This window comes from Phasianus colchicus, chromosome Z, assembly GCF_987193195.1.
Source record: "Phasianus colchicus chromosome Z, bPhaCol1.hap1.1, whole genome shotgun sequence".
NCBI classification, from domain to species: Eukaryota; Metazoa; Chordata; class Aves; order Galliformes; family Phasianidae; genus Phasianus; species Phasianus colchicus.
In genome coordinates this window covers 15,626,532-15,654,029 of record NC_143476.1, presented here as the reverse complement: position 1 = coordinate 15,654,029, position 27,498 = coordinate 15,626,532, and the positions used below count along the sequence as shown (strand labels likewise).

At 43.6% G+C, this 27,498-nt stretch overlaps 1 protein-coding gene across 1 annotated transcript; it reads left to right on the top strand.

Annotated features, from left to right (window-relative positions):
• Window positions 1-3,386: 3,386 nt before the first annotated feature.
• Window positions 3,387-26,387, top strand: ISOC1 (isochorismatase domain containing 1). The gene is made up of 5 exons (XM_090131371.1): window positions 3,387-3,746; window positions 21,256-21,375; window positions 21,538-21,741; window positions 22,132-22,248; window positions 24,919-26,387. Exons 1-5 carry the CDS (start codon window positions 3,456-3,458, stop codon window positions 25,063-25,065), a joined length of 879 nt encoding a protein of 292 aa, XP_089987497.1. The 5' UTR covers window positions 3,387-3,455; the 3' UTR covers window positions 25,066-26,387.
• The last annotated feature ends 1,111 nt before the right edge of the window (window positions 26,388-27,498 follow it).

The window sequence follows — 27,498 nt, the reverse complement described above, 5'->3', positions numbered from 1 at the left end:
GTTTGACATTGCTTCCTTCCATGTAAGATGGACATATAATACACTTTCAACAAGAGTTAAATAAATTAAATAAATAAATAAAATTACTCCTGAAACTTTAAATTGATAAACAGTTAAACCATAACCAACAGTTAGAATTCTAAATTTGTTCTGTCGTACAAAAATGTGGATGTTTTTACTTACAAAGAAGCTTACACTGTAATGCCCTGAACTCCAACCTTCAACCTGAAAGCAAACATGCGTTTGTATTTTGAAAATGCACACAGTGTGATCTACCATCTTGCTCACTGTCCCCATCACAGCTTCTGACGGAAGTTCCTTCACTGCTGAAAGTGAAACAAAAAAATGCCTTCCAGATATCTCAGATCAGATGATCTTGTGCAGTTCCACTGGAGGAAAGGAAAGTACCCTTAGTGGGCAGGGCCTGCATCTGAGCAGAACACAAACACAGTTGTCAGTAGGAAGACTGGAAATTATAGACAGTAATGTTTCAGAATCAAGCTAAGGAAACTTGACCTTCAATTAAAATTCTTCACAGCATGCAGGTACTCCCAAAGAGGCACATTTTGAATCACAGAATCATTCAGACTGGAACGGAGGATCCAAACGCCATCCTGACCTGCTGAGTCCCATCACTAAAACACGTCTCTTGCTGCCAATAAATGGTCCTGCTCTAGCTCTTCTAATGTAAGCAGATAAAGGCCAAGGCTTGGTGTCCGTTGGTAGAGGTGTAGGCTGTGTGGCAAGGAAGGCAGCTGCCAGCTTTTCCCTCCACGTGTGCAGGAAGGGGTCTGTCAGTTGTGCTCCTCTGCCTGCCATACCCAGAGCATGTAGGGATACAGGGAGGCACTGGTAAGGCTACACCTCAAGTATTGTGTTTATTTTTGGGCCCCTCACTGCAAGAAAGACACTGTGGCCCTGGAGTGCATTCAGAGAAGGGCAGCAAAGCTGGTGAGGGGTCTGGAGCACAAGTCTTATGAGGAATGGCTGAAGGAACTAGGATTGTTTAGTCTGGAGAAGAGAAGGCTCAGGGGAGACCTTATGGCTCTTGAAAACAACTACCTGAAGGGAAGCCGTGATGAGGTGAGGGTTGGCCTCTTCTCCCCTGTAACTAGTAATAGGATTAGAGGAAATGGCATTAAATTGCACAAGGGGAGATTCAGGTTGGACATCAGGAAAATCTTCTCTGAAAGAGTGGTCAGGAACTGGAATGGATTGCCCAGGGAGGTGGTAGAGTCAACATCCCTGGAGGTGTTCAAGAAACACGTAGATGTGGCTCTGAGGTACATAGTTAGTAGGCATGGTGGGGATGGGTTGGTGGTTGGACCACATGATCTTAGTGGTCTTCTCCAACCTGAATGATTCTGTGAGTCTATGAGGAGCAGCCCTGCCACTCCCTACCAACTCCTGAGATGCACAGAGCTGCAGTATAGCCCCTCCTCAGGTGGATTCCAGATGAATCTGAGCACTCTTTCCTCACTTTTACATAAACTTACCTATCAGCAGAAAGTTTTCTGCTATTTAAATAAGCTTGAATCTTGCCAACATACCAAAATACAAGTTATGTATTCTGCATAATAACTGACTGATTTCCATTTGAATACATTCCTTGCAGACAGCAATTGTAGAAAGGTAAGAACTTGCTATGCCGATTTTTCTTAATACAGAAAGTCCCATTCTGCTATAATGGAAAAAGGAAACAGGTTTAAGACATCATTAATCAAGAAAACCACTGCTTATGCTATGTTTCAAAAGTATACTGGATTTTAGAAATGCACTCAATTAAAACGAAGTACAAATTAAGAACTAGAAACCACTGAGTATGCAATTTGTCACCTTTTCATTTGGAAAACTGGAACTTATTCAAGTTTGCTAATGATATGGCCATAAAAGTGCTCACCCTGTATGCCTCCGTGATAATAGCATTAAGTGCCTGGCTGTACCATTAATGGGCAGAGCAGCAAGCACGGACCAATAATTCAAGTTAACTCCTAAACCCTGTCGGATGGATATTCTTACTGCCAGCAGATGGAGCATAACATACTCCTAGCTGTATGCAGACTTCTGGCTGTACATACATCACAGAAGGCTCCAGTAAACATATTTCCAAAGCTGAGAAGTGCTCTTTTTCAGTTAAATATTACCACGGGCTGGATCAAATGTTTAAACAGAACCCAGACATACTGGCTCTTCTGCATCCTCATGATATACAAATATCATTTATTAAAGAGATGTATTCAGTTTGACTGAATGCACCTAGAATGACAGTTCCTACTTTGAAAGATATAGACTCCATAAAAATCTTCTGAATTCACTGGTAGTAAAAGAATAAAAACCAATGTGCATTTTAGATTTGCTACAGAATGCTCTCAAAGTCTTACTTTGTACAATTTCTGCCCTGACAAAGTATGGTTTGCATGTGCCCCCTGTGAAGTGCGTAAGCCATTGCAGATTTGCTTTTTGTGTGAAATAACCGCTTCAGGCTGCTTCAGAGCCTGCCCAGGTTATCAGCGTATGAACACAGCTCTGAAAGCACCCTGAGGCTTGCAATCTTCTAATCAATTCATATAAGCAACGCATTTTCTAAAAAATTAAAACAATTTAGTGAAAGCAGAATTGGCATTTGGTGCAACAGCTGCAGGTTTCTGACACCAGCACCAAATAAGAGCAATGCTGAGGATAAAACAGTCAGTATTTGGCAGGGCAGACAGTCATTAAATTGATGGAAGTGCCACTGCGTTGGGTAAGGCATATAAAACACCCACTTAGTACTAACAGTGTTTTCTTTCCGTGAGGTTACACACACGCTGCTCAGATCCCCCTCCTCCAGCACGTAGCGTGCAACAGGTCTGTAGCTGTGGCATTACAATGGGCACATCGTGGCTGAGCTCCGCTGGCAAAGATCAGAGAGGAAAATAGGGTGAATTCAACGGAGACTGGAGAAGGCAACGCGTGAGAAAGTGCTACGTTCCCCTCAAACGGCCGTGCCGGCGGCTCGAAGTGCACACATAGATCCTCGGGCACTCAGAACGAGCGCATGAGGTGGAAACCCCGTGCCACGCTCACGGCCGCTTTCTGCACCGTGCGTGCTGCTGCCGGGTGCCAGGCGCGTTGCGGCCGCAGCGACACGTTTTCAACCCGCTTCCGCGCCGCGGGACGGGGCAGCTGGCCCAGCCCCACCTCGGGTCCGCAGTGCCGGGCTCGCCCCGTCGGGGGGAGCGGCAGCGCAGGGCCACTTCGTGCCTCGCGGCCCGCCCGAAAGGAAGCGCCCGACCGGCCACAACGCTCCACCGCGCTCCGAGGGCAGCGGGGCAGGTCCCGGCCCCACGGCGAGGAGGGCGGAGCCGCCGCCCGGATTGGGGGCCGCCGGCACCGCCCGCCCTGCCGGGGGAGGAGGCGGCAGGAGGAGGAGCGGCGGCGCGGACCGCAGCGAGCTGGCTTGGTTGCCCCTGAAGATGGCGGCGGCAGCCGCTCCTACGGGTGCTGGCTGCTCGCCTGCGGGTGGCGGCTCCGTGCCCGTCCTCTTCTGCTTCTCCGTCTTCGCGCGGCCATCGACCGTGCCCCACGGCGCCGGCTACGAGCTGCTGATCCAGAAGTTCCTCAGCCTCTACGGGGACCAGATAGACATACACCGCAAGTTCGTGGTGCAGCTGTTCGCCGAGGAGTGGAGCCAATACATCGACTTGCCCAAGGGATTCGTGGTCAGCGAGCGCTGCAAGGTGCGCCTGGTGCCGCTGCAGATCCAGGTGAGAGCCTCGCCCGCCCCGACGGCTGCCACAGGTGTGGGCGGGCGGCCCCGTCCTGCCGTCGCCGCCTTCCCCGGCCGCGTGGAGCCTCCTTCGGGCCCGCTCCCAGCCGCTCGGGCACGGGCGACTGGTGCTGGGAGCCGCCGGCGGAGCGGGGACGGGGCGGCAAAGTCGGGACCGCGCCGAGCAGTGGCTGAAAGCGGGGCGAGCGCTGCCGCGGTGCTGCCGGAGCCGTCCGACAGCCGCAGCCCCCGCGGCACGGCGGGGCCGAGGAAGCCGCTCCCCGACGGTAGCGCAGCGGACGCCGCTGGCGTTCTTCTCCGCGGAAAGTTTTGTGTTACTGGGCGGGGAGGCGGGCGCGCTGCGCCACGCGGGTTTGATAGCCCGGTTTTGTATTCCGTGAATGAGAACTTGTTTTACACAGTGAACGGCAGAGCTGCGCGGTGGCTGAAATAACAAGTGCTTCTCCTTTAGAAGAGGCAGCCGGTGTGTCCAGCTTCAGGTAGCGGCAACGCTATTAGGTGGAAACTAAAAGGTTGTTCTTAAATAGGGAGCTCGATTTCATGGCTTTTGGGTCCATGGCATTCCCTGTATTTCTTCTCGCTGAAAAATCCCTTTATGGGCTCATAACTCACTAGTTCTGCGGCATGAACCAGGAGAGCAGCCTGCCAGATCCCGTGCATGTGTTTCATACTGAGTACTTCATTCTCTGTGCACTGGAGATTCATGCCAGTCATGCTGTAATAGTTGCACTGGGAGCAACATTTCTTTTTTTCCTTTCTTCAACATTAAATAATTTGACCTTTAAAAAAAATAACAGTTTTAATTCAGAACGTGCTTCTTAAATGTAATTCCAAACTTCTCTCTTTGACAAGCCCAAATTACTAATAAGTTGAAAAAATGATGTCTTAAACTGAGCCATGGCTAGTTTTCTCCCTGCTTCCAGAAATGATCCATCTCACAGTGCTTGCAAACTCTGCTTAATCATAGTGTCTTAAGCTCGTAAACTTCCAAGGTGGCCTGCTCGTATAAGCTGTGTGTCAAGGATGCCTTTGAAGTAATTTTTCCTTTCTTTAACCCTGTGTATGGATATAAAAATAAGAACTGAACTCATTTAAAAACTTATTTTGTCATTTGTTATTCATTGTATTTAGCTTAAAACCTTTCTTCTGTGTTTGTTGGAGATGAAATAGGTGGGTGCTCCAGCCAAAGAAACAGCCACAGATCATCTCCCTGACTTGCACGAAGAATTTGTATGGGCAGTGTTAAGTCAAGCAAAGATTTTAAAAACAGAACATGCGTAATCTCAGGCTGTAACAGCAGTGCAGGGTCATAGTTCTGTTTCTTACTTCTGTGTACAGATTGTCACTTTGTGGAGACCTTCTTTCAGGTGTCGGTTGTACTGAAGCTGTAAATGCAGCCTGAGCATTCACAGCTGTCTGTAAAAGGTCATTGTAAAAATCTCAGTGTAAAAGGTCAGTATTGGGACACATAGGAATACATCATTGCCTAAGTGCAGCAACTAGGTAGCTGTAACTGAATGCTGGGATCCAAGATGAATCACAGTGTAAGCGCATTGTCTAATTGATTAACTGCTTTCGCTGATGCTGTTACAATTCTGTGACAGTAGCAACTGTTGATATGAGAACGGTGTTAGTTCAGTGTTGTTTCCTTGATGTACTTCAGCAGCTGAGAGTGAGATGGAGACGTAAGCAGTGTCATTCAGCTCGCCCTAAGCCCCCAGCAGGTGCCTGGAGACAGCTCTTTTGAGGGAGCTCTCTGATACACAGAGCTGTGCTTTTTAAGACCTTTGTGTTCTGCATGATGCATAAGATGGAGAGATGAGAAGGTTACACTTTCTTTCCTTATGCTGTTCGTACACTGCTGCTATTATTTGCCTTTTTCTTTTCCTGATGTTTTTTCAGCAGTTACATGTGACATAGGTTTGTCAGACCTGCATGTTATGCAATGGGCCAAAGTACCGTTTTGTATGTGTCTTCTGAGAAGGGCATTGTTTGATTACTGATGTGCTGTGACTTGCACCATTAGAAATACATTTGTTTTAAGGCTCATAAATCCATATTTCTAGACATTAATTTCATTATTTTTTTACACAAATGTTTATAAATATATGTATGCACTTAGTTGTGAATGCAGATTTTTCTTTAAGCCCTGGATGGTTATGTCCCTATCTGGAATGATTATTTTTTCTTGTGGAAAATATCTTTCAAGAAATACCACCACAGAATGGTGCCTGACTGGCCTATTCCAATTTCTTGCCTCGGAAGATGAGGGAGAGAGTAATCTTGCTGAGAAATTACTATATGCTCTTCTCTGAGAACCACTTTTGTGCAGTTCAGTTCAAGACTTGATCTGTACGGGAACATTTTTTACTGATGTTTTTTTCTCCAGTCTTGTTTGTGCCTTTACACTGTGGTCATATAGGTATGTTTGTTCTATTTAGTTGTACTGGCACAGAATATGCTCTCGAACTTCCAGTTTCCATCAGGTGTTGTAGAGAAGGTTATAGTAAAGCCAGCTGTTCAACTTGGTTACTTGTCCTGAAGCTTCATGTGCTTGCAATGCTGAGGGACTTTTTCTTTCACCTCTGACAGCTGGTAAGGAGGGTATTTGCTTGGAAGCTGTGAAGCCGTGAAAGAGAACTTGCATGTTTTAAAGCATTTAATAGAGTGATATTTATGCTCAGGGTGGGGGAGCCTTGCTGTAAAAGTTGTAACCTTCTTTGAGAAGGACAGTAAGAAGAAACCAGACATACCAGAAGAGAAAACAGCAATGCTCGTTATGAGGAAGACAGACGGAGCACTTTAAAACTTAGGAGAAAAATAGTGAGATAGGATTCTTTCAATCCAAACTATTTGTGTATTCTTAATGGCAATGCATGATCCATGGCAAGCATTTTGATCATGACAAATTTTGTTGGAAGAATTTCATACTGCCTCAATTATATGAATGTGATGTGCTGATGTAGCCTAATCTTTACTTTTAGGTGCTGTGTTGCATATAAAATGCTTCAGTTCAGCCTAACAAAATAAATAGATGTCTTCCTAACATGAATACGTACAGCCAATTTTTCCATTGAAACTACATTAAAGTTAATTTCTTCAGTTTATTTTCACTTTCAAAGAGCACAGCAAAATAAACCCTTTCCTTTTAAAATAAGTGAGATTCTTTTCACTGTTGTCTTTTAAGGTAATTTTTGAAATGCTATGGCTGTGGGTCCTCCATTCTGCTGTAGTAGTGGGCAACCTTGGCAAAAGATTTGCAAGATGTCACAAGGGACTGTCTGCCTCAGTTCTCATTCATTACATGTGGGGTACATCCTGGGGAAAACTGCTTTTTTTATGGGCAATGGTTCCTTAAGTTCATTCAGGGAAAGTACAAAGAGCCAGTGAAGTTGTGAAGTTGATTCTGTAATTACAGTCCTTCATCATAGTCACACTTCATAGGATTGATAATTATCTGCAGAGATGAAATAGATGAATATGATGCACATGAATATCTATGATCTATATATGAATAGCTATCCATAAGTAGAATAGATATTCATATATAGATGATAAATAAAAACACCTGGCCCTTTTCTGGGGTAGGATTTAAAGCTATGTAACCTCTGGCAGTATACCTTTAAATCCTGATCTGGATATGGTCCTAGAGATGACTTCTCTAGCTGGGTAAAAGAACTGCGTCAGGTTGTGTTGCCATCTGACATACTAATTCTTATTTTGAGGTGGGTAACTTCTAGCTGGAAGGGAGAATGACCTGATAAATAAGAGAGGCAAAATGAAACAAATACAGGAGCTTGCATACAGTTTGGGGGAGCTTCAGATGATAACCATTACCTCTCTCTATGCCCTGTTCTTCTTCCCCTCATCTCCCCCTCTCTCTCTTTCCCCCCCCCCCCCCCTCAGAAAAAAAAAAAGACTGTTTGGTGGCATTAACAGATTTTACTTGGGGTGGATTTTGACAGAGAATTGTGTGGTTGTGTGGCTGCAGTGGAGCACTATTCCTGCTCACCAGCCTCCCAGCTTGCCTAATTTTTGCCATTCTCTTGTCTTTTCAAATCCTCCATTCTATGGGAAAACAGCTGGTATTGATTTTGAACTCATCATCTACTTCTGGGTTCTTTTGCCATGTGTTGCATTGCTCATTATAGACTCCAAGTTAATAAGTAAATATGAGAACTAATGCGAGAATTACTTGTTAGAGTTTGTAAAAGTTTTTATGTAGCAAACATACACAATCAACACAACTTTATTTTAAAATGTTCCTTATATTAAACTGAGGTACAGAAATTGTTGCATTAAACCAACTTGATAATAAAAGAAAGTAGATACAAGACTTGAGCACCCGCTCCTTGTGATATTTGCTGCAAAAATAGGGGACTCAATGGAAGTCTAAAAAGAATGCTGTCTCGAAAGGGGCTTCTTTGTTTTCAGTGCTTCACTGTCAAATGGGACAAATAATGAATTGAACGTGGTAAGGTCTGTTCTGAGTCCAGTGTTTGAAAATATTGTCATACTTTGGACAAATGCTATTCTTACAGTAGATTCCAAGCTGGGAGAAACTGTAGGCATTTGAGAAAATACAAATTGGAAGTTTCTTGGAAAGTTGGATAGGCAGAGTATAACATGGTGGAGTTGAAAATGGAAACAAGAAAAGTATTGCACTAAAGTAAAAAAAAAAAAAAAAAAAAAAAAAAAATCAGCAACAGAAATAAAAGATGAGGGAGTGCTCAAGTAAAGATTCTGAGGTTAAATGGGATCGCTGGAGTCTTAAATATTGTCAATCATGAAAAGAGCAAATGCCATACTGGAAAATAGTTGAACGGGGCCTGTGGGGACTGTGAATTGACCAGTCTTCTCTGAGGCCTTCCTAATGCTGAGTAGCTGTATGACAAAGTAGTAGTATTGTTAAGGCAGTGTTGGCTGACTGAAGTGAGGTATGGTAGTAGCGGTTGTGCATAGCTGTGTGTATGAAAGAGGAAGGTAATACTCTTGCTTTTCAAATCCACTGTGGACAGAACTTGAAATAATGCTCTTAGGTCATAACAAAGGAGTTGTGGGTGAGGAAAATATTGCAAAGGTAAAAATAGCAGAGCTGTGGGATGGAATGTAAATTGTGACCCTTTTTTAAAATGCATCAAATGGAGTAGGTTTTTATGAAGAATATGTTGGTGCTTTTGTTCCTTCTGTAAGGCTAGACTCATCAACTTCTTGTTGGCTTTTCCTGTTGGCTCATGTTTGTTCCTCTGCTGAGGGCAGTGGTGCCTCACTATGTAGAACTGCAGAAGAATTTAGTAAAGGTGTCTAGTGGCCACTCTACCTAATGCATGTGCAGAGCCAAATTGGGTGTTGTTTTGCCTCACTGCCTGCTGAAAACCTCCGAGAATGGAGATCCCACCATCTGTAGTAAAGTGTTTATGTGCTGCTTTGCCCTCCTTGTATTAGGGGTGTTTGATGCTTTGAGAGCAGTTGGCACACAAACTGCCCCTGTGCATGTGGGAATTTACTTTCTACATTTCTAATGTGGAAGTAACTTTCACAGCAGCTTAAACAAGACATTTCATGCAAGTGAGCATGGCTTCCTTTGTAGTTTTGTAGTCTTTGAGGTCAAATTGATTTGTTTAAGAAATGTAAGATGAATCAGTGAAAGATTTGGGAGTAGTATTTAAGAATTCCTCATTCTCTGTTCTTTTGAAATTTAATGTTTTACTGGTTTTGTAATTTTATTTTAGCTTAAAATGTCTGAATCTCAATTTACAAAAAATGAAGTGTATAAAATTAATGGGTACTTGCCAGGAGCACTCATTCAGTTTGATTTAAGTCTTCTGAAAAGCTCCTGAATGGATGTAATTTCTCTTGGGTTGTCTTGTAATTAAGAATGGTGTGTAGTTGCTTTTTAAAAAAATGTAGTCTTTAGCTAGAGCTTTATCTCTTGCTTCTGCAGGCAGTGCAAGTAATTTTATAGAAATAAAAAGCACTTTTTCAAACTGTACCAAAATGCAGACTTTAACTCTGTGATTTTTTTCAAAATATTTTTTTAAAATCTCACTTCCATTGGACTCTGTTGCTCAAGGGAGAATCTAGAATATTATTTTTATCATTAATATTTATTCAGTGCATTTTCTGGCAGTAATACTGTCAACCTTCTCCACTTTCATTTTAGCCTTTGGTCTTTCATCAACTTTGTGCTAGAATATCTCATAGACAAAAGAAATTGACTATGTGATGCAACTGTATGTATGTGTGCTGTTTAAAGCTTGTGTAAATTGGAAGTCTTTTTTTTTTAATCTTTAATTTATCCTAATTTTATGTCAGCTCTAAGAGATGGAGAGATGAAAATGAATTCTAGCAATGTACTCCTGTTGTTGATAGTTTGTCTTTTTCCCCAATACTTTAAGCAATGTGTTCCTGCATCCCTTTTCAGAGTTTAGAATTTTCCTTGTACATTTAGTCTGTCTTGTCTCCCATGCAATAAAATCCTGATTTCCTATTTTTACCTATACTGTACTGCTTGTATCACATTAATTTTAGTAATATATTAAAATCATACTGGAACAACTTTTTTCTTTCTGTTTTGGCTCAAAGTATCCTAGAATCATGGAATGGTTCCAGCCTGACTTTAAACATCACCAGGGATGGGGCATCCACAACCCCTGTGGGCAGCTTGTTCCAGCACCTCACTGCTCTTTAGTAAAAAAAAAAACAAAACAAAACAAAACAACAAACAGAATCTTCCTTCTGACATGCAATTTATATCTCCCCTCCTTTAGTTTAGAAACATACAATCATAGAATCACTCAGGTTGAAAAAGACCTTCAAGATCGAGTCCAACCGCAGCCTAACCATACTACCTTAACTCTAACAACCCACTGCTAAATCATATCAGTGAGCACCACATCCAGATGGTTTTTAAACATTCAAGGATGGTGACTCAGCCACTTCCCTGTGGAGCCTATTCCAGTGCTTAACAACCCTTTCTTTAAAGAAGCTTTTTCTGATATCCAACCTAAACTTACCCTGGCACAACTTGAGGCCATTTCCCTTTGTCCTGTCACAGGTGAGAAGAGACCAACCCCATTCTCACTACAGTCACCTTTCTCTAAGAGAGCAATAAGGTATCCTCTCTGCTTCCTTTTCCCCAGACCATTCCCCCTTGTCCTATCGGTATATACCCTTATGAAAAGTTGATTTTCCTTCTGTTTATAAACTGCTTTAAATACTGGAAGGCTGCAATGAGGTCTCCCCTCAGCCTTCTCTCTTCCAGGCTGAACAAGCCCAGGTCCTTCAGCCTGTCTTCAGAGGGGAGGTGCTCCAGCCCTTGGATCATTCCTGTGGCCTACCTCTTGATCCTCTCTGAAAGAATCATGGAATTATAGAATGGCTTGGGTTGGAAGGGACCTCAGGGATCATCAAGCTCCACCCCACCCCTGCTGCACGCTGGGCTCCAACCTCTATATTTATTACTAGTCAGGCTGCCCAGGGCCCCATCCAACCTGGCCTTGAACACCTCCAGGAATAGGGCATCCACAACGTTTCTGGGCAGCCTGTTCCAGTACCTTACCACTCTCTCTGTAAAGAACTTCCCCCTGATATCCAACCTAAATCTTCCCTCTTTCAACTTAATACAGGACAAGCGGAAATGATTTTATCTACCCTTTCAAAGAGTTCTGACTCCCCTCCTGTTTATAGACTCCCTTTAGGTTGCAGGCTTCCAGTATGAAGTTGTCCCACAGCCTTCTCTTCTCCAGGCTGAGCAAGCCCAGCTCCCTCAGCATGTCTTTGTAGGAGAGGTGCTTCAGCCTTCTGATCATCTCTGTGGCTCTCCTCTGGATTCTCTCCAACGGCTTCCTGTCTTTCTTGTACTGGGTGCCCCAGACCTGGACACAGTACTGCAGATGGGGCCTCATGAGAGCAGAGTAGAGAGGGACAATCACCTTCCTGTCCCTGCTGGCCACCCCGCTTCTGATGGGGGCCAGGATACCATTTGCTTTCTGAGCTGCAAGAGCACACTGCTGGCTCATGTTAAGTTTTTCATTCATCAAGACCCCCATGTCCTTCTCTGCAGGGCTACTCTCAAGCATTGCTCTTTCCAGTCTGTATATATGCCTGGGATTCCTCCGACCCAAGTTCAAAACCTTGCACTTTGCTGTGTTGAACCTCATTAGCTTCACCCAGGCCCACCTTTTGAGTCTGTTGAGGTCCCTCTGAATGGCAAAGCTGAAAGCTCCACATCCTTCCTGTTTATGGGGCCCCAGACTTGGACACAGTTTTCTAGCTTGAACCTTGTGAGGGCAGGGTAGAGTGGGCTAACCACCTCTGTCACTCTGCCGGCCACTCCTCTTCTGATGGAACCCAGGATTCCATTGGCCTTCTGTGATATGAGTGCTTATGAAGTGCTCATGGTAAGTTTTTCATCAACTGGGACCCCTAAATCCTTCTCAGCAGGGCAACTCTTAAGGAGCTCTTCTCCCAGTTTGTATACATATCTGAGAGTCCCTAACCCAAGTGCAAAACCTTGCACTTTCTTTGTTGAACTTAGTTAGTTTCACAAGTGCCCGCCTTTCAAGTTTATTCTAAAGACCACTCTGGATGAAATCCCTCCTATTGTATCAACCACACTACTCAGCTTGGTATCATGAGCAGACTTGCTGAGGGTGCACTCAATCTCATTTTCTATCTCACTGATCAAGATGTTAGAATATTGGTCCCAGGACAGGGGACTAGACCAACCTCTGGTCTAGTGGTTGGTGACCCTGCCAGTGGCAGGGGGATTGAAACTAGATTATATTTATGGTCCTTTTCAACCCAGGCCATTCTATGATTCTATGACACTGCTTGTTACCAGCCTCCACCTGGACATATGTTGAGCCATTGAAAGCAATCCTCTGCAGCATCCTTCTAACTAATTCCATATCTTTCCAATTTAGAGGTAAGTATGTGGTGAGAAACCATGTCGAAGGCCTAGCAAAAGTCCAAGTAGGTGACACCAGTTGCCTTCTCTTTGTCCACTAATCCAGCTCCATTATAGAAAGCTACCGGACTGTTCAGACATGGCCTTCCCTTGGTGAAGCCGTGCTGGCTTTTTCAAATCACCCACTCATCCCTCATTGCCTTAAGATGTCATTCAGGAGGATCTGTTCCATGGTCTTCCCAGGCACAGAGGTGAGAGTAGTTCCCTGGGGTCTCCTTCTTCCCTTTCTTGTAAATGGAAGTGATGTTTTCCTTTTTCCAGTTCCTGGGGAATTCACCTGACAGCCATGACTTCTCAAATATGATGGAGTTCATCTCAGCAGCCAGATCCTTTAGGACCTTGGGATGCATGTCATCTGGCCCTGTGGACTTCTACAAGCTCAGTCTCATGAGTCAGTCTCAGACGTGCTCCACCTTTGCAGTGGAGGTGTGTTTGCTCCCTTAATTGCTAACTAGAGGTTCAGGTATGTGAGAATCCTGGCTGTCAGTCAAGACTGAGGCAAAGAACTTACTGAACACCTCAGCCTTCTCCATGTCTGTTGTAGCCAATTCCCTTTCTCATTTAGCAGAGGAGGTATGCTGTCTGGGCCTGACTCTTCTGACCTATGTACCTTTGGAATCTTATCTTTTTTTTTTTTTTTTTTAACATCCCTCACCAAGTTCAGTTCCATGGCTTTCCTAATCCCATCTCTACAAGCCCAGACAGCATTCCTGTATTCTTCCCAGGAGACACATCCTTGTCTCTGCCTGTGCTTGCCCTTCTTGTGGCTTGGTCCTTGCCAAGCCATGTCAGTTCCCTGCCTTCACTGCCTGCTTAGTTATGGTGTGAAATAGAGAGCTCTTGCACTCTCAGAAAGGTATCTTTAAAGAGTAGCCAGCTTTGTTCCACTCCTTTATCTCTAAGGACTTCTTCCCAGGAGATTTTGTCCAACAATTCCTTAAACAACCTGAAATTTACTCTTCTGAAGTTTAGGGCCCTGACTCCACTCTTTGCCAGGCCCATGTTCCTCGGGGTCATGAGCTCAACCAGGGCACGGCAATGCAGCCCAAGCTGCTTCCAATCTTAATATCGTTAACTATCTCCTCCACATTGGTGAGCACCGGGTCCAGCGAAGCTTCACCTCTGACTGGTTGGTCCAATAGTTGAACCAGGAAATTGCACTTAGTGGACTCCTGGAATGCTTACAGTTCACTGTGTTATCTTGCTGGCAGATATCTGGGTGGTTGAAATCATCCATCAGGAAGTGAAGCTTTTTGGAGCTGAAGCAGGAAGGCCTCATCAACAGGATCCTCTTGATAGGTGGCCTGTAGTAGACCTCGACTACAAGCTTAGCTTTGATCTCATTCCTAATTTTAATCCACAGGCTCTCAATCTGTTCCTGACTGCTTCTCAGTGTGATCTCCTCACAGTCTCTCCATTCCTTAACATAGAGGGCAACTTCCCTGCCCCTCCTACATGTTATCAAAGAAGAATCATAGAATCATTGATTTGGGTTGGAACAGGATTATCTAGCTCTAATCCCCTCTGCTATAGGTAGGGGCACCTCCCACTAACATGAATTTAATATGAAACAGCATTAATTTTACCTCTGAAAAACAGAGAGCCAAGACTTAGAATACTCAAATCAAGGCAGAGAGGCTGTGCAAGAACAGGGAGCTAGGCCTGATGATAACTGTGCCAGTAGGAGGAGATTTTGCAATAATGAAGGCAAATACCCATGCTGCTCGGACGGGGCTTGGAGATCTTGCAGATCAGGTTCATTATCTGACTGAACTCCTGAGGCTGTTATAGACTGGCCACCAAGCTGACCAGTCTCAATACCAGCCTCTCTCCCCTCCCCATTCCCCGTGCTCTGGACAAGGTCGGTCATTAATGGAGATCTTGTTCTGGAAGAGTAGGGGAAACCTGATGATCTTGCAGGTTGTCACCTCCATCGCAGAATGGCTGAGGGGAGCAGGGACCTGAAGTCATCTGATCCCATTTCTCACTTCAAAAAGGGCTTTTCAGCTTTTCTGAAGAATGGTGACTCCACCACCTGCCTGGGCAACTTCATAGTGAAAGAGTGCTTCTTGATATTGAAAGGGAACCTCCCATGTTTCAGTTCGTGCCTGTTGTCTTTTGTTCTGTCACTGGGCATCACTAAGAAGAGCATGGCTCTGTCCTCTTTGCACTTTCCCTTCAGGTATTTGCTATGAGATTCCCCTAAAATACCTCCAGGCTCAGCTGGGAGCTTCTTTATGACCCTATATTTGAGCTTTTTTTCAGGGATAGGGACAGCAATGATAAATGAATCACTAGAAATACCGTGGCTTTTTCTATCTCTCATTTGTCTTACAGCTTCAAACTGCTGTGAACCTTCTGATGCTCCTGACAGCTGGTGTCTGTCCCATATGCTGGCCAAATCCTTGTTTTGTCAGCTTGTGGGGTGAAGTCCTAGTGTTGCCAGTGTGATGGCCTCTTGTAGGATAGCAAAGAGTTCCGGGATGCTCAGAACCTTCTCTGTCTCCAGGACCCTCCGTGTGTGCGATGTTTGCCCTGGCCAGCAGTGGAGTGTCTTCTCTGGTTCCTCTTGGGAGCACTTCTGGATCCCCACGCACAGGAACAGGGATGCATGGGGTGCAGCTGTGACCCTCAGGGAGTTCAGCAGGGGATCTTTCCTGTGCTGGATCCCTTGGAGCTGATGGAGAGTTCTAGCTGTGGGCAGGAGTTCCCACTGGGTAGGCAGAAGGGACTGGGGTTGCTGTCATGTCCTCTGGCATCATGGGAGTCCTCCCTGCTGCACAGCTGTGGCAAAGAATCATTGCACAAAGTCAGCTGTTTGTCCTTGCAGACAGGTATGCAGCTGCACAGTGAGAACTGCCTCATCCAGGCTACAGAAGCACAGTCTGGAGATGATGAGGTGCTGCACTCCAGAGGCTGAACGCACCCCAGCTCCCAAGATCCGTTCCAGCTCCTGATGCAGCCAGGGCAGCAGGAGCTTGTGAATAGCTGGATGCTGGCTGTAGAGGTATGCCCACGTGTGGGGTTGGAGGCCACCTGTGGAAGCCCTGGATCCACAGCCTGTGATTGAGAGCCTAGGTGTCTAGGAGCAATCCCTGCCTGGTGGATGATGACTGATATCCCTTCAGATGTTGAGACATTGAGCTCCCTAGAGTCTCTGTTTGTCCTCACAAAGTGCAGAATGGAGCTTACCCTTCCTTTTGCAGAGGGAGAACTTGAGCTTTCTCTTAGCCCACTGATGGATGCATGCATTGAAAGAACTGATGAAGGAATGGCATCGTGTAGCTGCTGTTGCCACAGGTGTCCAAACATACATGGTAGTGATTCTCTAGTACTGAGGCCATAATGTCCACCTGCAGTGGCTGGCTGGGGAGAGTGGGCAGTGACCAGCCACTGCCTCTCACTGCTGTTTGCATGAGACCAGGCCTGCTAGCAACTGATAGGAGTAGCTTCTCCTACCGCTGGAAGGGGGTCTTAAGATGGGAGTTGGGAAGGATCATTGGTAGAGCTTCAAACTAGGTACAGAGGGGGTGGAGGTGTAACTGGGGTCACTAGAATGGAGCCTATATGTAGTGTCTGGTGCTTGTAGGAGAGGGATGTGCTAGTAAAATCCCACAGTCTTGTGTCTTGGTGAAGGAGGAGAACAACTCATCCTTTTGTAGGAAGAATACGAGGGTTGGTGTAAAGTTGATGGCTATGGAAACACCTGAGTATTGTCATGAGGGTACTAGGACTACTGCCACTCAAAAGTAGGCCCAACTCAGGTGCTTTTACACTAATGCATGCAGCATTGGTAATAAACAGGAGGAGCTGCAGGCCATTGTGCAGTCAGAAAGCTGTGATAGAGTCTCCATCATGGAGACATGGTGGAATGACTCAGCTGCAGTACTGTGATGGATGACTACTGACTTTTCAAAAGAGATAGGCAAGGCAGGAAAGGTGGTGATTTAGCCCTCGATGTTAAGAAAGAGTGTGAATGTATGGATGGTGATGATAGGATTGAGAACTTGTGGGTCAGAATAAAAGCAAAGACAAATATGACTGATATTACCATGGGAGTCTGCTACAGGCCACTCAACCAGGATGAAGTGGTGGACAAGATACTTTACAGACAGTTGGTGAGGTCTCCAGGTCTCTCCCCCTTGTTCTTGTGGGGAACTTCAACTTCCCAGTCATCTGCTGGATTTATAATACAGCAGATAGGGAATGATCCTGGAGGTTCCTAGAGTGTGTGGGAGATAACTTCCTGACACAGTTGGTGAGGGAGCCAACAATGGGAAACAAAATCCTGGACCTGCTATTTGTTAACAGAGAAGATCTTGTGGGGGATGTAAAGGAGGAGGCCATCTGGGCCATAGTGAGATGCTAGATTTCTCGATCTTTGCTGAACCATGGAGGGGAGTCAGCAGAACTGCCACCTTAAACTTCTGGAGGGCAGACTTTAGCCTCCTTAGGACCATGGTTGAGAGAGTACACTTGGGAGGTAGTTTTGGAGAATGTGGGAGACTAGGCCCAGGAAGGCTACTTTGAGGAAGTAATTTTGAAGGTGCAGGAGCTGACCATGTCCAAGTCATGGAAGACAAGCTGATGGACAAGGAGGCCAGACAGACTGAACAGAGACCTTTGGCTGGAACTCAAGAACAAAAGGAAAGTTTATGGTCTTTGGAAGAGTGGGCAAGCTACTTATGATAATTACAGATACGTAGTGAAGTGCGGGGAGAAAATTAGAAAAGCCAAAGCCCAGCTAGAACTGAACTTGGCAACTAAAGGTAAAGGACAACAGTAAATATTTCTGTAAATACATCAACAGCAAGAGGAGGGCTAGGGAGAATCTCCATCCCTTGTTGGACACCAAGGGCAACTTGGTGACCAAGGATCAGGATGACGCTGAGGTACTTACTGCCTTCTTTGCCTTGGTCTTTAATAGTAAGAGTTGTTACTCCCTGGGCACACAGCCCCCTGCTGGTAGATACAGATGGGAAACAGAATAGGCCCTGCATGATTCAATGAGATGGTTTTGGACCTGCTCCAAAACCTGAATGCTTACAAATCCATGGGTCCTGATGAATTGCACCCTAGATTACTGAGGGAGTTGGTGGATGTGGATGCCAAGCCACTCTCCATCATTCTTTGGCAGTTCTGGCTAACCGGGGATGTTCTGGCGTATTGGAGATTGGCAAATGTGACGCCCATCTTCAGAAAGGGCTGGAAAGATGATCCTGGTAGCTACAGACCTATCAGTCTCACCTTGGTGCTGGGGAAGGTTATGGAATGGATAATCTCGGGAACCATCATGGACCAGTTAAAGGTCAACCAGGAGATCAGGCCCAGTCACCACGGCTTTACGGATGGTAGATCCTGTTTGACAAACCTGATTTCATTCTATAACAAGGTGACTTAGTGGATGAAGGTAAGGCTGTCAATGTGATCTACCTGGACTCCAGTGGAGCCTTTGACACTGCCCCCACAACATTCTCACAGAGAAGCTGGTATGGATGGGCATACGCTCCGCAGGGTGAAAGGCTGGCTGGATGACCGGGCCCAAATTGTTGTGGTCAGTGGAGTCAAATCCAGTTGGCTGGTCACAAGCTGGTGTCCCCCAGGGCTTGGTACTGGGGCTGCTTCTATTTAACGTCTTTATTAACGATCTTGCTGAGGGGATTGAGTGCACCCTCAGTAACTTTGTAGAGGACACCAAGTTGGGAGGGAGTGTTGATCTGCCGGAGGGGTGGATTGACGCGCCAAGGTAAACTGTATGAGTGTGAATAGGGCCAAATGTTGGGTCCTGCATTTTGGTCACAACAACCCCAGGCAACCCTACAGGCTTGGGGAAGAGTGGCTGGTAAGACCTTGGACTGAAAGGGAGCTTGGTGTACTGATGGACAGTTGGCTGAATCTGAGCCAGCAGTGTGCCCAGGTGGCCAAGAAGGGCAGTGGTATGCTGGCTTGTATCAGGAATGATGTGGTGAGCAGGACTGGGGAAGTCATCCTGCCCCTGTATCTGGCATTGGTGAGGCCTGACCTTGAGTCCCGTGTTCAGTTTTGGCACGTCAGTACAGAAGGGACATTGAGGTGCTGGAGCAGGTCCAAAGAAGGGCAACAAGGCTGGTGAAGGGCTTGGAGAGTATGCTTTATGGGTAGAGACTGAAAGAATGGGGCTGTTCAGTCTGGGGAAAAGGAGGCTGAGGGGAAATCTTATTACTCTCTTCCAATATCTGAAACGTGCTTACAGTGAGAACGGGATTGGTCTCTTCTCACTGATGACAGGTGACAGGATGAGGGGAAACGGCCTTAAGTTGCACCAGGGTAAGTTTAGGTTGGAAATCAGGAAAAACTTTTTTGCAGAAAGGGTTGTTAAGCCCTGGAATAGGCTCCCCAGGGATGTGGTTGAGTCACCATCCCTGGAGGTGTTTAAAAACCGTTTGGATGTGATGCTGAGGGACATGATTTAGCAGAGGGTCGTTAGGGTAGTATGGTTAGGTTGTGGTTGGACTTGATGATTTTGAAGGTCTTTTCCAACCTGACCAATTCTATGATTCTATGATTCTGTGATTCTATGTTGCTGCAGCAGGTGCTACATTGGAAAAAACAGAGAGGCCACATCATATCCTGACCTGGAGCAAGGAGGAAACCCTGCCAGCTTCCTGTGGAGTTTGCCACGCATAACTTCCCTCTGCTGCTGTGAGTGCTGTGCCTCCCAAGTGCCCCTGCTGCCAGGACACAACACCAGCAGCAAGGCAGCTAATGCTCCTGACTCCAGACCTTGCTCATCTGAACTGTGAGCAGGAGCTGGCTGGGTATCACTCTGCCTGGGTGTGAGCAGCAAGGGCCATGTGTTTCAGGAGCAGTGATGCAGTATGGCTGGAGCACTTGCTCTGTGAGCAGGATGTGTTTGATGAGGACTACGTGGTGCCAGTGGGGGAGGGATTGTGGGGAGTGGGACAGGCTCTTCACAACAGTGCCAGATGGGAGAAGCAGAGATGGTCATATCAGCTGTGACTGGAGTGGTTTAGGGCTGGAGGAAAGGAAAAATGAGAAAACACCACAGTGGGTTGTTCAGCAAGGTGGTGCTGCCATTAGTGTGGAGGTTTTCAAGACCTTCGTGGACTAACCCAAAACACAAATCTCACAAGCCGAAGGGATGGATGCACAGTGAAGTCCAGGAAGATAAAGCATTGCCAGTGTGAAAAGTAACAGAATTTTCCAGTGCAAGGAAAGTGCAAGGACTTCCAGAAGTTGCAATATCAGAAACCTTACCAAGCTCAGATTTTCCCTGATTCCCACTTTGTGCCTGAGGCCTCAGGACCAGGTGTGTCTGTGGCAATTGATGTGTGTGCCTTTATGTAGGATCCAGCAGCAGCTCTTGGTGTGAAAGCCAGCAGCCACCTATCATACTGCTCCTCACTTTGTGTGGCTGGCTTCCTTCCCCTTGCTAGATCACCATGGGTCTGGCCCTCTGCTCTCTCTATGCCTCATTTGTTAGAGGTGAGCACCGTGGGGCATCACCTGTGTCTCTTGTCATGATTCAGGTGCCTTGCAAGTGCAGGATCCAGACTCTATGGCAGCCAAAGGTAGGTATAGAAACTTTGTATGAGTAGAGCATATCCGTCTCCATGGAGTTGTTTCTTCTCAGGACACAGAGATGCTGCAAGACCACATGTTCCTTCTTCGTAACACTGGGTCAGGCCCCATGGTTCACAGAAAAGGTGCCCTGCAAAGCCTTCATTCCCCTGCTGTGACAAGTGGTGCTGCCTGGGCAGTAGGCAAGGCTCCATAGTGTTCTAAGGCACCTGAATCAGGGCCTAGATGCCCTGCAAGAGCACACATCCCCTTTTTGTGGCTTTTAGACCAAGGTGCAAGGCTTGCACTGTCTGAGGAACAGATAATACAGCCCTTGAATCAGAGGAAAGAGGTTACCTTGGCGAGACTCTTTGGCTCAAATTGAGGGGAGGGAAGCTCTCAAAGGCCAGGACTGGACCAGTGGGGCTTGAGTCAGGGCTTAGTAGCACTGCAGGAGCAAAGGACCAAGTGCCATGATGCTTGAGTCAGGGAAGAGAGGCTTTGCAGAATCATTGCATGAGAAATGATGGTGATAGAAAGAAAATTCCCCTTCAGGACCAAACGTGCAGGCACAGTGGCACACTATTCTGCAGAAAGAGGCTCTGCAACAGCAGGGGACAAGTCGCATACTGCTTTTGAGTGATGGGAAAGCTCCACAAAGGCCAGTCAGCTAGTCTCAGCAGTCTCGAGTCAATGCACAGAAGCTTCACAAAAGCACGAGGCCAGGTTTTATGGTACCCTGCTCAGGGAAAATGGTTCTTGCAAGGCCAGAATGCTTCAGTTGCAGCAAACAAAATCTATATCAAGTGTGGGTGGACATTTCGTGGTGCTCCAAGGCCCATATGTGCTCTAGGACACCTTGGAGATGCCATGAAAGAAGCTTTCCAGACTTCTTGTTCTGCTGCTTCTTCAAAAGGGCTCTCACTAGCATTAAAAACATCATTTTCTTTTTCAGATGACTACTTTAGGCAACCTGACACCATCAAGCACTGTGTTTTTTTGTTGTGATATGCAAGAGAGATTCCGTCCTGCCATAAAATACTTCGGTGATATCATCAGCGTAGGTCAACGGCTGGTATGTTGATTGTTTTCCATTGTAGTAAGTTTTGATGACATATTTAAATTGCTATGTATAGCTAGCTTACAGATTATTCAGTTTCAAATAATAGCCGTTTCTTTGCTTTTGTCATTCTTTGATAATTTATTTTTGTCCTTTTCTTCTCCATTCCCCTTACAGCTCCAAGGTGCACGGCTCTTAGGAATTCCAGTCATTGTAACTGAACAGTATCCCAAAGGCCTTGGCAGCACTGTACAAGAAATTGATTTAACAGGAGCTAAACTTGTGCTTCCCAAAACAAAATTTTCAATGGTTTTGCCAGAAGTTGAAGCAGCATTAGCAGAGATTCCTGGAGTCCGCAGTGTTGTCTTGTTTGGAGTAGAAGTATGTACCTTGCCACTGTTGTACTGTTCTATGGCATTATCTGTTGGCCTACGATAGTTGTAGCATTGCTTTCTGTAATTAAAAAAGGTCAATTTATTTTGCATAGCTCATAACTCATATATCATCCATGAAATGAATTATCCTTGTGCTCTAAGAATTATCTCATAAAATTTGCAAACAGGTGTTTTTAAGCTTAACTTAGTTGGCATTTTAAAAACCATGTCATGAAACCCAGTTCTCTAGTAATGCAATGCATAGAAAAATACTTCTGTGAACCCTAACTAATTACGTGATTTAATTTGGCACCATACTATACAGGTAGTATAGTGCATGATAGAGTAGTGATTTATTTGCATCTTTTTTTTTTGACCTTTGTTTCCTCTCCTATAGACTCATGTCTGCATTCAGCAAACAGCACTGGAATTAATTGGCAGAGGTCTGGAAGTTCATATTGTAGCTGATGCCACCTCATCAAGAAGTATGATGGACCGAATGTTTGCTCTTGAGGTAATGTTTCTTAATTAAGGATTTTTATCCCTTCAGCTTCTATGTTAATTTCTGTATTTGTTATTTGCTGACAAGGAGTTTCTCAGGGCAGTTGACTGTAATCATATGTAGACTTAAGAAGAGGAAGATGCTGTGATTCTCAGAGCAATTCCAATAGTAGAGAAAGATTTTTTTTTTATTTTTCCACCCAAAATTTTGGTGTAATATGTAGAACCCATTTTGGGATATTGGGATTAGAAAAGTGTGATTGTTTTATGCAGTATGGGTTTCTCTGTATAACGATTTGCATTTCTTGACATTTTGATAAGGAGCGTTTACAACAGAATAAAAGTACTACAAAGCTTTTGTTTTTGTTGTTCCAAACAGTATTTGTTCTGCTGCTGAAAATCCTTGAAATGCAGTGGAGTATAATAAGTGTTTCTGTTCAAAACTCATTCTTGTCTGTCCCTCCCTCTGTTCTCCTTCATCAGTGCAAATTAAAGCTTAATCTGAAGACTGTGATTATAGTAAAGACTTTCCCCCTTCATGGGGCTTAGTCAAAGATTTAGTAGTTCCACATACATATTGAGAAAGTGGAGATAAATGTAACAAGATAGTTTAAAAGAAAGTACAACTATGTGGTAGTAAATTTATGCAAATGGAACTTGTATGGTGTGCTCTAACTTCCCTACAAGCATCATTGCTGAAGGTCAAAAACTGATATATACATTAAACATTGCAGGTTTTGCCCTGGGCCTTTATATTTATTTGGAAATTGAAGATAGCAGTAACTACTATTTTATACTCTTTTTCATGGAGTTGAAGAAGAGTTGTAATTTTCCTGTTTCTCATAAACTTGAATTAAGTGGAAGCTTAAATGTCATCTCTCAAATACTTCATAGTGACACACAGAGCGTAAAAGTGACTGAAATCGTGGAGTTCCTAAGTGAATGTTGTATTGTGATGATAGCAGTAGTAGATGAAACAAACAAAACTGACATTGGAATCTATTTGCCATATTTTATATGTCTTTGTACATTTATCACATTTGTTTATCTGGGGAATCTTTCTCCCTGTCTGCCCCTGCCAACTCTGTGTTCTCTTTGTATTATAGTACTGGGGGCTGTGGGCTAGAATAATCAAAATATGGGCACAATAAGGAGCAGGAGACCAGGAGAAGGAGATATAGACAGGGAGAATGTCAGTGATCCTGACTGACCATGGCTTTGTGCTTCTTTAGAAAGTTGGTAAAATACCAAAGCACTGAATGAGGTCTTTAGTCTTAACATACAGCTGACAGCTGCTAGTCGGGGTCTTTTAATTAGTGAGTCTTAAGTTGTCTTTTCATGAGAACTTGCTAAAATAATTCATCCCAGCTGGTCAAGGTTGTGGCTGTTCTTGATCTCTGCCCTGTCTGCTGCTAAAGCCTTGTGTCACTATTTGGTCTTGAATTAAGACAGCTGAGTCTGTTCCTGCTGAATTTCTTTATTCTTCCTCATCTGTTCTAATTTATTCTTTTGTGTAGATGAACGTATGCTTGTTTCTTTTTTCTGGAAGGCAATGACCTAAGAAAGCATTTCCTTTCCTTGAAGATCAGTCGCTCTTTAGTGGTCCCCTAAATTAGTAATTTTTCTCATCATTACTTTATAGTATAAACAACTAAACTGCAGTGATCTATGTCTTCTCTAGAAAGTTTGGAGCACCTCTTTCATAATTACAGTAGAAATGGGACTGAAGACATTTTTACCTTTTACCCTCCCTTGGTTAATTCAGAACCATGTAGGTGCATTAGATTTGATGGATAGAATATGGCTGAGGGAAAGATGGATCCAGTAGGAGTTTTACTGCCAAAGCGTATGTTCTATTGGGAGACTTAAGGCGGGTGGGTAGGTGGGCAGCATTTACTTAAGGATGACTCTGCTATATAGGCAACAAGCACAGTATTACAAGTGTAAAAACTTTGCAGTATGTCATATGGCTTGGGCTGCACAAAGAATTGCTCTGTTTAGTACACATAAAAGATCTAGCAGACCTCTTTCAGTTTTGCTTTTTATGCAGCTGTGCTTTTTATTCTATAGTCTTTCAGAATTAACTTGGGAGTTACTAAGCTGTAATAAATGTCCATTAAAACCATCTACTATTGTACTAGTATGATGTATATGTTCTGTTGAAAAGCTTTTCTCTGTCTCTAGGGGTTATTAGTGTCAATGTGCTGTGTAGCCCAAAGACCAAAACACTAGCATGTAGCAAGTCCAGAAAGAAAAATTGTTAGAATTATATTTCTTGCTTACTTCTTTTTGCTTGGATTTAGGCATTTTCCCTTTTCCCAATTCTTTTCTCCTAAGCCTTTCAAGTCTGTATGACAGCTAAGGAAGCTAATCTGCTCAAGTGCACAAGGGGATGGGGTGTTAATTGAAGAGAGAGTTGGTCTACTACGTTTTAAATCTTGAGGAAAAAATCCAGTCCAACTTGGAAGCCTTATCAGTACAGCATTTTCCCCAAGTCTACCAATGGTCAATTTCCATTCCAGTGTTATAAATGGTGTTGTTAGGAAGTACTGGAATTCAGCCAGCGATACCTTTGTTAATAGTAGATAGTTTTAAAAATAACATCCATCTCTTTCACGCAGTGTATGCTCCTTCATGCTTCGAAGATCTTACATTTTTTTTCCTCTGCTCTTTTCTGTTTCAGCGTCTTGCTCGTACTGGAATCATAGTTACTACTAGTGAAGCTATTTTGCTGCAGCTGGTAGCTGATAAAGAGCACCCAAAATTCAAAGAAATCCAAAATCTCATTAAGGCAAGTGCTCCTGAGTCAGGCCTCCTTTCCAAAGTTTAAAGAGCGTGTGGAGGAAGTAAATGTCCTTGTCATCTTTAAGGATTGTGGAAAGCTCAAGCACACACATACACCTTCTTTCGCACTAAGTTTGGCAGAAGTGTAAAATTAAAAATTGAAATACTTGTGCTCGCCTTAGCAAAAATTGTCTGGTTATATTTCTGGGTGCCACAATGTTCTGTTCAGTCACAGCTGTCAGAGGCTTAGGATACCATAGGATCCTTTGTTGTCAAACTTCAGTACTTAATTTAAGAAAATAAAAATTAAGAGAGGTGCCTGTTATCCTATACACTGATTGTAACAGCTCAAAAGGAAGTGCATACTTCTGTGAAACTTCTTGATTGTGCACTTTGTTGAAATATTCTGTGATGCTATTCTACTTTTGTATTAGTAGAAGATAAATACATGTTGGATAAATGTGTTGTGATATGCTTTAATGTTCTATGTAAATGAAATATTTTAATAGGACATAAGTTAGAAAGGACTAAGATACCTGGAATACATGTATGCATTTGTTCATTAGGATAAAATATAAATGCTTTACTTAGTAAACAAGATGCATAGATCACACAACTTCTGATATTTGATTGCTTTAGGTTGCTGAAGCTTGCACGAAAATTTGTGATTGCCCTGCAATTGAATGCCCAGCCCTGTACCATTTATACATATAGAAGTCTGCCATTTAATGAGATCTTTACAAACAACTAACATAAAATCATTAAGATTACCATAAGTTTAAGTATTTTGGCAGTGCTAAGGATTTAAAGAACAAAAGCTTTTCAACTTTGAGTGCTAAATCTACTATTTAGAAGGTTTTTTGTTTTTGTTTTACCCTGTCTTAGTTAGATCTAATAATTCCATCTGATCCAGTTGACAAAGCAAGCTTTGAAAAGACTTCAGCTTCTCTAAGTTTGTGTTTATTTTTGTAGTCTACAGCTGAGTGGGGATTGAATGGAATTTGATCTGAAAGCATACTTCAGTGAAATATTGTCTGTAACTTATTGATATAAAATATATTTTCTATCTCAAACCATTTAACACAATTGCTCATAAAGGCACTTCTTTCGTGCTCCAGTGGTTTAAACAATATTATAAAAAGTTTACATTGTGACTGAGACATTTATTTTTTTAAAAGAAAAAGGGGATGTTATACTGAGCGCTGATCTTTTTGGTAGAAAACTAATTATAGTACATGTATGGCTTTAAATTGCATATTTTCCCCACAAGATGGCTCTAAAAGAATTGTTTGAGAGTTATAACCTTTATATGTTCAAAACAAATAAAACATTAACATTTGCTGTCTCTCTTATGCTTGTGATATTTATTGAAGAGCATATCCCAAAAGGTTTGCTTGCCGTAGACCTTGTTCTATTTTGTGCAGCTGTGGAATTTCTATAGATGTCGTGGGAATTTTGTGTAAAGATCAAGGATGGAGAGCGTCTAATAATTCTTGCCTTCTGTGTCTTGTTACAGTGATATTTAGTGCTCCAAAACTTGAGGAATGAACATTATGTTTCAAGTTGGAGGCAGGGAGGGGAGTTAAGTTGAAGAACCACTGTCCTACATCACTGACCTACTTTTTACTTTCTTTTCTGGTATATTAATCATGTTGCCTAGCAGAATGAAGTCCACTTATATAAATCAGCAGCTGTGCACAAAAATGCTATTCATTTCTTATGAATATGATTATATTGCTTTTATACACTTATATGGTGAACATACCTGGAGTAACTAACATAAGTAAAAACAACCATTTCCTCAGTGCCAAATACAAATTTCTTTTGAAGAAGTAATTGCATTTGTTTCTAAAAAATTACCATTTTTATGCAAACATAAACTGGAGGCCAGATGTCATGAGTTCCTTTGCACATGCAGTCCTTTCCTAGCTAAGTCATCACAAGAGGTATTAGTTACAAGATGACACTAGGAAAGAATCTTTAAATTTATATACATATTTTTTTGTATTTACATAGCCTTCTATGGCAAAATATATTTTTTTAGTGTCCTCAATTTGTTGCTTTTTTTCTCCACAAACTTAAAAAATAAAACTGCAGAAATATCTGCTGTTATGACATGACACTAGCCTCTTAGAATTGAAGGAGCAGAATAAGTGAATTCTATTCCATTCGTTAGGTGGTTACATTAATCAACACCACACACATAATTCAAGTGAGTTTTAGTATCATCTATTTAAAAAGAACAGAAAAGTCATTGCCATGTCTCTTTTCTGTACGCTGCATTTATTCAACAGAAAGAATTTCCTTCTTCATGTGTTATTCGGCTGTATTTCCTGTTCTCTGACAAGTGGGGATTCCCATGTGTTAAAACATCAAAACTGAGTTGTGTAAGAAGAGGTCTGTAGGCCTGTCTTTAACAGAGCTTCTGATACACATCATCTCTGAAGATTAACTGTCAGCTTTTGCTGTGAATTCTGGG